The following is a 13,168-nucleotide window of genomic DNA, read 5'->3' on the forward strand; positions in this document are numbered from 1 at the left end:
GCACACAAGATTCTAAGGCGTGGATTATCCCCAAATAAGGGTCATCCGAAACCCTCAGACACTGTCCCTAGGGCCTCCCTTTGGCTCAGGACAGTTCTCCATGGCCGGCCGGCCAGCCACTCGGGCCTGATGTTGTCTTCCCAGTTCCGCCCCGGCTAAATCTGAGAAGCGCTTGCCTCCCCTCAGCCCAGGGTGATGCACATCGTGCTCGCGCTGCTGGGGCAGGGACAGGGGCTGCTGGCGGAGAAGAGGAAGTTTCCAGGAGAGTCATGTCTCTGAGAAGCCAGGAGGCTCCTGCCCCTTCTCCAGAGTGACCTCTACTCAGTTTTCTCTCTGTCCTGCAGACACTACCCCAAGCAGTCCTTCACCATGGTGGCTGACACCCCGGAAAACCTCCGCCTCAAGCAACAGAGCGAGCTCCAGAGTCAGGTGAGGGGGCGGGGCTGGCCCTGCGGCCTGACCGGGAGGGAGGGCTGTTGTAACCCTTGGATTTGGCAAGGGCTCCTTCCCCCTGTGGTTACGAAGCAAGGCCAGGGTGCTGAAATCCTGGTACTTGCCTTGTCTCCCTGCCCCCACCCGGGCACCAGTTGCTTCTTATTTCCTGCCTTTATCAAAGGAGTGGAGGAAGGCATGCCCCCTCCCCTTTCTACCTAAAGTGGGCTGGGGAGGTATCGGTATCTGATTCTTTCTGCTCCAGGAACTATGGTGTGGCCTCTAAAGCCCACTCCCTCCAGGAAGCTGTTTCCTTCTCCGTCCTCTCCACTCACAACCCACCCCACCCCCACCCCCCAAAGGAGGGCACTCACTTCTCCAGGCTGGTGCCAGCCTGAGGTCAGTCGGCTCTTTATGGCCATGTCTCCGAACCTCCTCCACCCCTCAGAGGGCCGCTGGGAAGGGGGCCTCGCCCTGGGGGCCTGTCCTATACCTTTGTCTCCTTGGGCCTGATTTTCTTGAGCACTTGCTTTGTGGGGAGTGGTGCGTGCCACTGGGGGGGCGGGGAGAGGGGGGAGATGGATTGGTGCCCCAGGGAGAACTCGGTCTTTAGGGGACACTGAGGAATAAGCAAAGGGTCCAGAGCCCTGAGACCTGAACAGGTCACTCTCCCTAGTGGTCTGGGAGGGCTCCTGGGACAAACCTAGGCTGGACTGTGAAGAGGGGGGCAGGGCAGGGCGGGGCTTCTGCAGAGACCCCCTGAGGGACTTAGCCAAGTGGGGAGGGTGCCCAAGGCCAGGAACATGTTGGGAGGTCCCCCTGGGCCACAGAGGGGGATCTCTCCTGATCCCTCCGGAGTGGGGCTCCTGCTGTCTGATGTTAACATGACCTCTCTGGGGCCCCGTCTCCTAGTAGGTCCCGTGGAGGAGGACCAGCCCTGTGCTGCCTGGGGCTGTGGGCGCACTCTCTCCCTGACTCCTCCCAGCAGCTGTGAGGAAGGTGCTCTGTTTTTTCCCGTGGTGCAAGATGAGGAAACAGAGGCCCAGAGATATTAGGGGGCTTGCTAAGATCAGACAGTGGTAGTAGGGGTAATAACACTGTGAACCACTAACTTGTTGAGCCTCTGTTGCCCTGGGCATCGAAGCTCCCTCGGTTCTCAGCCTGTGCGGCTGGCAAGGTCGCTTCTAAGGTCACTTCTACTTTAGGGAAGAGGGAAGGGATGCTGCTGACTTTGAAGGCCGGTTTATCTAATTCTGAGACTTGTGCTCTTTCCCGTTTTCCACCCAGCTCCCTAAGGAACGCTGTCTCCACTTTGATACTAAACACGATAGTTCCTCGTGCTGCTGGGAACATTTATAGTTTAGCAAGTGCTTTTAGTTACTTTGCCTCATGGATCCTTGACCCCACTCTGGGGGATATCAGATGAAGGAACTGAGGCTTTGCCTGTTGACACGCCCAGTAAATGAAGTTGCAGGATCTGACCTTTGGTTTTTCCACTCCCAAGTACAGTGACATTGACCATGTACAGCCCTGGTGAGGCCTGAGGCTCAGGCCTCCCCTGTTTCCCACAGCAGCTGGGAGCAAGTAGGGGAAGCTGGTTTTTCCCTCAGCAGCAGCTTACATCTGCCAGCCCAGAGGCGGACCCTGCTTGGCGTGAGACCTGTAGTTAAGGGGAAGCCGGTATGGATACCAGACCCCTGCCAGCTGAGGAGGTCAGGGTGGTCCAGCTGGCAGGGAGAGGGGCTGAGGCAGCTCTGGGGCCTGGGCCTAGTCTACACAGGGAAGATTTTGGCCAGACCCTCCTTGGTCAGCCGCGTACTACCGCCCTGGCCTCCCAATCCAGTAGAAGGCCCCCTGGGGCCAGAGGTGGAGGGGGCTTTGGGGGGTGGGTAGGCCACAGGATCCAGGGCGACCCGGACTCCCCCCACAGCTTGAGAGGGACGGTCAGATCCCCAGTTGGTGGGGGCCCCATCAGAGGAACCTGGAAGAAGAGGTATGGGGAGGGGACATTAGGTCTTTGGAAAGGTGTGGGTCCAGAGGTGTGAGAGTATGTGCACACACTCAGGCAGAGGCCAGGGCAGACACACACACACACACACACACACACACACACACACACACACACACACACACACACCTACTCTCAGGAGGAGAAATTCAAACCCTATTAATTCCCTCAGCCTTTGTCAGTCCCACAAAAGCACGGCTGTAGCTCTTTTTGCCCCTGGAACCAGATCCCTGAGGGGCGGGGTCTGTAGGAGGAAGCACCCGGTGCTCAGGCTCCAAAGGTTCCTCTGCCTTTGCTCCCTGCTCCCCAGGGGCCTGGCCTGCTGCTCACCTCTTGGGCTCCCGGGCTCCTCCTGTCTCTAGGGCAGGCTGAGGACTTTGTGAGAATGGCGGCCATTCTCCATGCGGTCCTCGCTGAGGGCCAGGCCCTGACCTCATTTAATCCTTATGACCACCTGATGAAAGAGAGATTGTTTTGTCCCCATTCTACAGATGGGGACACAGGTTTAGAGAGGCTAGGCCCCTTGCCCAGAGCCCAGTGACAGAAGCAGATTTCAAACCCTTTGTTCTTACCAGTTCTGTAGTCTGATGTGGTGCCCAGCCTGGTACTCTTGACCCACAGGATGCCGTTACCAGTGGTGGGGGACAGAGAGAGAGAGAGAGAGAGAGAGAGAGAGAGTGTACACACCGCACACACACACACACACACACACACACAGACACGTGCGCGCATGTGCGTACTGGAATACAGATTCCTAGACCCTACCCAAGAGGTTTCTGCTTGGTAGTTCTGGGCAGGGCCCAGGAATCTGCATTTTGACTGCCCTGGTGATTCTCGTGAGCCTTTTGGACATACTCAGAACCTTAGAGCTGGGCTGGGGGGCAGGCAGGGAGTGGGTGGAACTGACCCCAGCTCTCCCCTTGCTTCTGCCGCGTGGGGTGTGAGTCACGGAGTCGGGGCTCTGGACTGGGGTAGGTGGCGGGTGGGGGTAGGGCCCCTGCCTTCTTTGCAAGCCTGGTTCTGTCTTCCTTCTACCTCGCCCCCAGCTCTGTGGTCTGAGCCTGGCCGCTTTTCTCTCATAGCTTTTTTTCCCCTCCCTGGTAAAATGGGGACAGCAAAGCCCAGTCGCCTGGAGGTCCGGGGCTGGCCGATGCACTGGGTTTGGAAGGGACGAGTGGGCCTGACCGGGGGCGGTGACAGGTTCTGGCTCCTGTGGCTGCTGTGGGGGCAGGGCCTGCTAGAGCAGTCTGTGGCTGGCAGGAAGGGAAGTGGGAGCCTCCTCTGCCTACCCTGCCCCACCCCACCAGGGTGTCAGTTGGTCTCTTTCCAGGGCCCCTTCCTGGCCTGGGTGCGCGTGTCTCAGCCCTCTCCTCTGGAAGCCGCTGGTGCTATTTCAACTTTATTTGTTTTCCTGTCTCCAGTTTGGTTCCCAAAGTGGTACTTTGGGTGTCTGGGACACCTGGAGCCTCCCTTGCGGAGGAGGTAACCACAGAACTGACCAGAAATGACCTTCTGGGTGGTCCTGCCCGGGCCTGGCTGAAGCAGGGAACGGGAGACTGGGGCCCAGCTGTATCCCCTACCCGAGGTAGCTCTCCCACCTCCAGCCCCCAGGCTGAGCAGAGAGGCGACATCTTTGGGGTGGGGCTGAGCTGGGGGTGTCTGTGTGGCCCTCTGAGGCCCTGCAGAAGTGCAAAGAGAATGCCTCTTTCATTTTTTCCCCCATCTCACACCCCCGTGGTGCTGGGCAGTCCCAGCACAGAGTGAGAAATGCCCTGAGGCACAGGAGAGTGTGGTCTGTGACCAGCACAGGAGGCAGCATACTGGTGTCACTCTAATGTTTAGAGATTTATTTTTGAGAGAGAGAGAGAGAGAGAGAGAGAGAGAGAGAGAGAGAGACAGAATCTGAAGCAGGATCCAGATTCCAAGCTGGAAGCGCAGAGCCCGATATGGGTCTCGAACTCACAAACCTTGAGATCGTGACCTGAGCCAAAGTCGGACGCTTAAGCGACTGAGCCACCCGGTCGCCCCACTTCTGTCACTCTTACCTAAACCAGCTGAGGGTCAAATCCTGGGTCTGCCACCACTAGCTGTGTGACCCTGGGCAAGTTATTTCACCTTCCTGAGTGAGCCTCAGTGTCTTCATCTGTAAAACGGGGCTTACCTTTCTCCAAAGGTTATTGTGAGGATATTAGTATATATTAGGCATTTAGAACAGTTCCTGGCATAGAGTCAGCACTCAATAAATGTTCACTATTAACTATTCTCCTGGAAAGGAGAGGAAATGGAGCCTGCCTGGGCACAATGAAGCTGGGGAGTAGACACAATGACCTTTTCATGATTGCTTCCAGCACTGACTTTTCCATTAGTTCTCCTCCCCATCTGTGTCTGTCTAATTTTAAAACTGATTTCTTTTCTGTTAGAAGGGGGTGGGTTACATCGTATGGGCGCCCAGCACATAGTAGGCACATAGTCGGTGGAAATTGTTGGTATTGTCTTTTTTTTTCCAGAAAACAATTTTTTTTTTTTTAAGTCACGATCTTTTATGTTACGTCAGCAACGCAGTTATGTTCTAAATTATGCTGTTGGGAGATTTTGTGTTTGTTCAGTTCAGTCACCACTCATGTGACAAACACTTATATTTGTACCTCCTTTGCTCGGGCATCAGATCTGGCCCCGCCTTGGGAATTTCCAGGATGGGAGGCCCAGGCAGTTCCTGGGCATGGAGTCATCCGCCCACAGTGCTGAGTTGTACCCTGACCCTACCAACAACTAGGCTGAATGACCTTGGGCAGATCCCTTCCCTCCGAGACCCCCATCACGTCCTGGCGAGCCATCCCAGATGAGGGCAAACACTCCTGCTTGGGTGACAAGGAAACCCGGACAGAGGGGCTCTAGGCAGCGGGGCCCTCCCCGCACTCCTGGCTCTCGACCTTTTCCCTGTGCACCCACTCCAGCACCAAAAGGCCTTTCAGAGAACGTTTCTCACCTTGATTCTTCATAATTAAGGCCTGCAGGTACATAAAAATGGTCACAAACTCCAGAGCTGGGTGGGCTCTTAGAGATCAGCTGGCCGGCCCCCGGCTCAGGGGGTTCCAGAGAGGGAGACTGACTTACCTAGTGACATAAGCAAAGAGGTGCCAAGCCCAGACCTCCCTCCATCCTTTCTCAGCCCCCATTCCACCCCAGCCCCGCCCTATCTGGCTGCCTGTGCCAGGAGTGAAATGAATTCTCCTTCCCCGGCAGGGAGGGAGAGGCAGTTCCTGAGCTTGGGAACTAGCTGATGTCATTGTAGTGTCGCCATGGCAATTATTCCCCTGGATTAGGGGCCTGACCCTTACAAGGCCAGGAAGTGGAGGAGAGAATGGGGGTCTGGCACTTGTTCCGCACTTTGAACGTTGACAGAGCACTTCCACGCCTGCCCTATCAGTGGGTATTGAGCCCTGCCTTGCTTCAGGATGCTTCAGGATGCAGTTGCTGTGTGAGGGCCACTGTCTGTAGTCTGTACCATTGATTGGAATGAGTGGTACTATCCCCATTTTACAGATTGGAAACGGAGGCTCAAGAGGTTAAGTCATTTGCCCGAGATCACTTAGCAAGTGGGAGACTGCGCCCGTGTTAGAACCAGCTCCCTCTGGCTCTTTGCCCATGCTCGGTGACGGGAAGCCCCCCTCTCCATATTTTAACTGATTCCTGTGACACCCCTTTTACAGATGAGGAAACCGAGGCCAGAGACCTTGGATTTGGGGCTTCTGCATCTGGAGCTGTAATTTTCTGGCTCTAATGCTTTCCCCTCCCTAATGCCCCTTTCCCAAAGGGTCCCTCTACCTCCAACACAAAAAGTTGCCCTGCTGCTCCAGGCCTTCCTGGAAGAGGTGGCGCTGGAGGCAGTTCTGGGCCCTTGGGGTGGGTCAGTACTTGTATTTACTGCATTAACTTCCAGTCTGATGGGAACTAGCATATCCAGGCCTTTGATTGTAGTCTGGATCAGAACGGAGGAGCTTCTGAAACCTTTTTAGGATGAAGAACCCCATGGATGGGTAAGCTGGGCTCCAGACAGTGGACAAGGACCTCTGACCCCTGGGGGTTGTGCAGAGGAACTGACAGGTGTGGCCACAGATTTATACGTGTGTGTTGTCGGTCGGGTCAGGGTGCAGCTCAGCCCTGTGGCCAGATGTCTCCATGCCTGGGAGCTGCCCGGACGTCCCATCCTGGAAACTCCCGAGGTCCTGGGCCTCGTGTCCTGGGCTGACCTGCTTCTAGGACAGTGGAGCAGCCCCCATGGAGGAAATCCAGGCAGCTGGTGGGGTTGGAACAGCTGCCTTCTGAGGGGGACAGTGAAGCCTCTGGAAGCCGAACGGTTCTCTGTCCCATGGGCATTCCCAGCCTCCATTCTGTGCTTCAAACCCCCCAGGAGAAAACAAGATATTTTTCATATTTCAGTTCTATTAGTGTTCAGGAAGTCCTTTCGTATGTCCGACTTGAGCCCCTCTATACTTGAATATCTGTGGATTTCTCAGAAGAAGAAGGCAGTGGTGGGGTGGTAGGAACCCTGTTGTGAAGTCCTGTCTGTCCCCCGCCAATTTCATCCCCTCATGTGGCATTGACCTTAGAAGCGGGCCTGGCAGTCTCCAGGAAGCCGCCAGGCCTGTCAAAGACGCATTGATGGAGTCTTCGAGTGGCTGTCTCACTGCCCTTCTCTCTGGGTGCTAACTCTGTCCCTTGGCACAGCCTTCATTCGGCTGGTTGCTTAAACACTCCTCCGGGCTCTCAGTGGGTAGGGCCACATCCTGGCCGGGGCTGTCTTTGGAGCTCTGGAAAGAACCTTCTTCCTATAGCTTGCAGGCAGGATAGGCTAGCGGTGAAGGGTCAGGAGTCCCGGCAGATGAGAGTTTGCACCATGGTGGCTCTGGACATTTATTGCCAAGCTGTGTGACCTTGGCAGGGGACTTTGCCTAGCTCTGGCTCAGTTTCTTTATCTGTAAGATGGAGCCAATAATAGAACACGTAAGACTCACATGAGAGAATTCACGTAAAGCACTTGGTGCTCGGAATGCCCTGAGTACGTGTTAACGGGTTATTGTTAGCGGCCTAACACTTCTTGGCTAAGGCTTCTGCTCTGCGTTTGGGGGTGGGTGATAGATGTCGCTGCAGGGGGATTTCTGGTCGGGATCTCTCTCCTGGCCGGTTGCCGCCTCAAAGGTGGCCACAGGCTGGGGCCCTCTCTGCTGCCCCTGCCTTCACTCGAATCCCTTTCCCCTCCTTGGTCCTCCAGGTGCGCTACAAGGAGGAGTTTGAGAAGAACAAGGGCAAAGGCTTCAGTGTGGTGGCAGATACACCGGAACTCCAGAGAATCAAGAAGACCCAGGACCAGATCAGTAACGTATGCTCCCCTGCCCGCCGCCGTGGAACCTGCACTGACCTGCTGCCCTCCCCGCTCCTCCCCTCCCTGCCGGTCTGGCAGGCATGAACGAGGCCAGTTCGCCGCTGTTCCCCTGGCCCTTCTGGGTGTGCCTGGGTGGCAGCCGCTTGAGCAGAGGGAAGAAGGGGTGTGGGGTTCCCAGAGGCCTTTTTTTCTGTGCCCCCGTATTCCCCTGTTCTGCCCTCTGCCCACAGAGCATGTCTGCCTTGAAAGCACCATACTTCTGGGGATACGTGGACAGGATGGGCCTATGTGCTACATCACTCCCCACCCTCTCTGAAGTTTTTCCTTTGTTTCCTTTCCCCTCCTGGCTATGGTGGGTGTCAGGGTCCAGACTGACTGTTTTGTCTAAGCACAGAGGTCATAACTGGGTGGCAGGGGTGGGGAGGGGCCAGCCTCCCCCTCGTCTGTCTCTGGGTGCTGACATTGCAGTCATTTCCGCCCTCCCTCGGCCTCCTCCCCCACCTCGGCCTGCTCTTCCTTCCTGTGTAAAAACCCCAGCTGGCTTTGCCGGCTGGCCCCGTACCCCCTGGCCTGGCCCTCCTGGGCTGGGGATGGTCAGCCGTGTGTGGCTGGGGCAGGACTGGGTATAGAGAGTGGGTTGTAGATCGATGGGCCCATGGCACCTGTGGCCAGGGGATAGGCATTGGTTTCCTGCTTGGTAGAGCCAGCGGCCAGCAGCCAGCGCAGCTCTGCCTTCGTGGGGAGGCCGCCTGGGGGGTTTTGGGTATGTGGGGGCGGAGCGCTGCTTTGAGCCACAAGCACAGAACATGGGCTGCGGACCCGTGCACAGGGTCCCGGGGCACAGAGTTGCAGTGTGGGCCTGGCCAGCCTCGTCTGGGAGGTCCTACGAATGGACGCCTCGGCAAACAGTTGTCTTTATGTCTAGAACAGGGTGGGGGTCAACAGGTTGCCCAGTGTCTCTCTGGGCTGAGGGCCTGGGTGCCAGGTGGTCCACCTGGCACTCATCCCTGGGCTCCACAGGCCTCCCTCTTCCTCCGCCCGGCCTCCTTGATGGGGCTGTGCTGGGAAAGGGCTCCACAGCGGCTCAGGTGGATTTCAGAGCCAGAACCTACCCCGGGAGCACCCGTCACGCCCAAGCCCATGGCCTTCAAACTTTGCAACCTACGCTACGAAATACATTTCACATAGCGACGCCCCAAACGGGCACGCTTGTTTATTTAGAGAGAAAAGCAAGTCAAGACTCACGTGAAAGAATCCTTGCTACTTGGAGAGCGTTCAGATATCTTCTGTTTTATTTTATTTTGTAAAGATGCTCGTTGCAGACGTAACCGAACGGGTAACAGAGCGGGTTTTGCCACGAGGCTGTTGCCCTGCAGTTTGAAATTTGTGGTTTGAGGAAATGGAGCGCTTCCTTTGGGCTGGGAGGGCTCTAATCCACACCACCACCGCCGCCACCCCTCCCCTGGAAGACACACATAAATAAAGCCTGTTTCAGTTGCTTCTTTATAAGCCAGGGCCCGGCCCCACACCCTAGAGCTTCCCTGCTGATGCTGCCCAGACCGTCTGGAGGGTAAAGAGGGTTAAAGAAGGTCTATGCCTTCCAACTCTCCACATGGCAAGTGGGAGGGAGGGGGCAAAGCCTTGGGCAATGGGGAAAACCTGGAACGGCTCACAAAGCTGGCATCCTGACTCCCCAGCTTCTGTGGCTTTCCACTGCGAGGACACGTGCTGTCCTCCACAACCCCAGCTCCCCAGCACATCCCCTCATTGCTTCCAGCCTGTGGGTTTTAGAGGGCAGAAGACGAGCAAGCCCAGTCATCTCTGCCTCCCTCTCTGGAAGGCTTCCAGAGTATTCCCTACCCAGTTATTGGAGGTGTTAATATCTGAGGAGCCCTGGTAACAGAACTCACTGTGGCCGGGACACCTACACCTAAGGAGATAACTATCTTTTCGTTAACCACAGGGCTGCAATTAGCTGATTGTCCTCTGCTCTGAGTTGGGGGAGGTGACTTGAACCTGACCCGATTCTGCTTTTGCAGCTTTAGCTGGGACCTCTGAGGTGTGACCACGAACCTGGGAGACGTTTGGTTTTGGTGAATGCAGTTAGAGTCTGTCAAATGTGGGCCTCCAAATACCTATGCTACAATCACGTGGAAAGGTTTATTAAAAATGCAGACTCGGGGCGCCTGGGTAGCCCAGTCGGTTAAGTGTCCGACTCCGGCTCGGGTCATGATCTCACAGTTTGTGAGTTCAAGCCCCGCATCGGGCTCTCTGCTGTCGGTGCAGATCCCGCTTCAGGTCCTCTGTCTCCCTCTGTCTCTGTCCCGCCCCTGCTTGCACCCTGTCTCTCTCTCCTTAAAAAATAAAGATAAAAACAAAAACACTGAAAAAACTTCACCAAGCCCTAGTCAGAGGGTGTCAGGCCTGGCCGCCTCCCGAACTCTAAGGGAACTTGAAGCTATGCTTAGAGCCATTGTTCAATTGTCCCAACCTCCAGAAGAGTTTTGGGAAAAGATAGTGTTTAGAGCCACACCTTTTGTTTTGTATCCAAAATAGCATCCTGTGTATAGTTTGTCACTCACTTCCCAGGTTAGCTGTTTCCAGGGAGGTCAGAGCATCTTGCAAAGAGATGAGATTTGCCTCCCGGGAGGAATATATGCTCCAGATTACAGGATTTACGAGCAAGAGCATTTTGAAAAAGTGGCTGGTCTCCCCCCGTGGTGTTTCAACACTTTGGACGTGTGTGGTCTGTCATCCATCAGATCAGTGTTGTCAATGTTATTCTCATTTCTGTAAAGGCAGACCTGTCTCCTTTCCACCTTGTGGCTAAAGAAGAGGCAAAGAGGAGGGGCGCCTGGGTGGCGCAGTCGGTTAAGCGCCCGACTTCAGCCAGGTCACGATCTCGCGGTCCGGGAGTTCGAGCCCCGCGTCGGGCTCTGGGCTGATGGCTCGGAGCCTGGAGCCTGTTTCCGATTCTGTGTCTCCCTCTCTCTCTGCGCCTCCCCCGTTCATGCTCTGTCTCTCTCTGTCCCAAAAATAAATAAACGTTGAAAAAAAAATTTTTTAAAGAAGAGGCAAAGAGGAAAGCTTGGTTGAAAAATTGGGCCGTGGTGGGTACTGAGAATGTGTGAAAACTTTTGAGGCAAGGTGCTAGTAAGTTATACTTCTGGGGCGATTGTGTCTTCATGAAAGGCATCAAAAGCGTGGCGAGGCCAGGGATGGCCTCTGGGATGCAGTGTATCCTTCTGGAATCCTGGCCTTTGGTCATGAGCTCTAACGGCTGTAAGGGACCGGGGAATTTTTGTCGTGGGCACCCTTTTTCTGGAAGCCCCTGCCTAGTAGAGAAGCTCCGCTTGTATTTGCCCATGTCTCTACTTACATGATGATTTTCTGTATACAGTTCTTTTCCTTCTTCTGTGAAATGTAACAACCCGGTAACACATGCCGTAAACACCTCTGTGTGTACTGATCAGTCAAGAAACAATATTACTGAACTCCTCTTACGAGTTTCCAAAGTGTTAAAAACATAATTCTCCTGCAGTGAGCACCTATCATATATTTCACTCAATTACGCTGGAGGGTAGGAAGGCAGAGGTGATGCCTCCTCGGTGAAAGAAAGTGCTGGATGCAGTTAGATGCAGAGCTGGTCCATGCCCTGCCAGTATCTGTAGGACTGGTTAATGTTCTACAGGACCATAAAACCATAAACTCTGGGAATATCTTTGCCAGGGGCAGAAATGCTTTGCCTTTCTGTTAGTTAAAAATAATCAGCAGGGCTGGGCACCTGGGTGGCTCACTCAGTTAAGCATCCAGCTCTTGGTTTCGGCTCAGGTCAGGATCTCACAGTTCGTGGGGTCGAGCCCCACATCGGGCTCTGAGCTGACAGTGGGGAGAGCCTGCTTCCGGTTCTCTCTCCCTCTCTCTCTGCCCCTTCTCTGCTCACTCTCTCTTTCTCTCAAGATAAATAAACATTTAAAAAACTAATAGCTGGCAGTGCATATTCTGTAAGTTAGCTTCCGTCTCTAGAATCTGGGCGTAATCAGCAGTAAATGGTGAAGTCAAACAAAAATTCCATCCCCAGGGTCAAGTGACCTGGAGGCAGGCTTGTGGGACAACCCTCTGGGGTAATTTTTGAAAACATGTGCTCTTTTCTTTATAAGTTTAATATGGAACCATGCATTTCTAAACACTATAGTTTTGGTTTTCCTGACTTTGAACATCTAGTAGGTATTCTTTTTGTGTCTTTCTTCCTTTGGTCGACAGGACCCGAAATTTCAAAGATTCAGGCACAGGGCGCCTGGGTGGCTCAGTCGGTTGAGTGTCTGACTTTGGCTCAGGTCACGATCTCATGGTTCGTGAGTTTGAGCCCCGCATCGGGCCCTCTGCTATCAGCGCGGAGCCTGCTTCAGATCCTCTGTCTCCCTCTCTCTGCCCCTCTCCCACTTGTGCACACTTGCTCGCTGCCTCTCAAAAATAAGCAAAACACTAAAAAAAAGAAATTCAGCTACGTATTCGCGTGTAGCTATAGCTCACTCTTTTTCATCACTGGGTAGTGTTCCGTTTAATGCTTATATCGGCATTTGATTGATGCTGGTGTTTGTGTGGAGTGGAATTGCTGGGTCTTAGAGTTTACGACCCTTCACCTTACCAAGTAATGCTCGTCTATTTTTCAAGTAGCTGGACTGACTTACTCTCCCGCCAGCAGTGATGAGAGAGTCTCCACAGTGCCACGTCCTTAGACTTACTCATTTTAGCCATTTTGATTGTATATCATGGTATTTCACCGCGATTTTAACTTGCCTTTCTCTGATAACTAATGAAGGTAAACGGATTTACATTTGTTTTACTTATTTATTTAAAAAAAATTGTTTAATGTCTATGTATTTTTGAGAGACAGAGACAGAGCACGAGCAAGGGAAGGGCAGAGAGAGAGGGGGACCCAGAATCTGAAGCAGGCTCCAGGCTCTGAGCTGTGAGTGCAGAGCCCAACGTGGGGCTTGAACCCATGAACCATGGGGTCGTGACCTGAGCCAAAGTCAGATGCTTAACTGACTGAGCCATCCAGGTGCCCCTATTTATTTTTATTTTATTTTATTTTATTTTATTTTATTTTATTTTATTTTATTTTATTTTATTTTAGAGAGAGACAGAGAGAGAGAGAGCACAGGCTGGGGAGAGGGAGAGAGAGAGAATCTCAAGCAGGCTCTATGCTCAGTACAGAGCCCAACGCGGGGCTCGATCCCACAACCCTGGGATCAGGACCTGAGCTGAAATCAAGAATCAGACGCTCAACCAACTGAGCCACCCAGGCATCCCAAAGATTTACGTTTGTTTTAAAAACAAAA

At 54.0% G+C, this 13,168-nt stretch overlaps 1 protein-coding gene across 2 annotated transcripts in view; it reads left to right on the forward strand.

Annotated features, from left to right (window-relative positions):
* Positions 1 to 13,168, forward strand: part of LASP1 (LIM and SH3 protein 1) — a 51,091-nt gene that overhangs the window by 28,166 nt on the left and 9,757 nt on the right. For both annotated transcript variants that reach the window (XM_045045178.1, XM_006940285.5), the window contains exons 3-4: positions 345 to 429; positions 7,713 to 7,820. In XM_045045178.1, the coding sequence (XP_044901113.1) occupies positions 345 to 429; positions 7,713 to 7,820 (193 nt within the window). The remainder of the gene's footprint in view (positions 1 to 344; positions 430 to 7,712; positions 7,821 to 13,168) is intronic.

This window comes from Felis catus, chromosome E1 (genome assembly GCF_018350175.1).
Source record: "Felis catus isolate Fca126 chromosome E1, F.catus_Fca126_mat1.0, whole genome shotgun sequence".
In the NCBI taxonomy this organism is placed as follows: Eukaryota; Metazoa; Chordata; class Mammalia; order Carnivora; family Felidae; genus Felis; species Felis catus.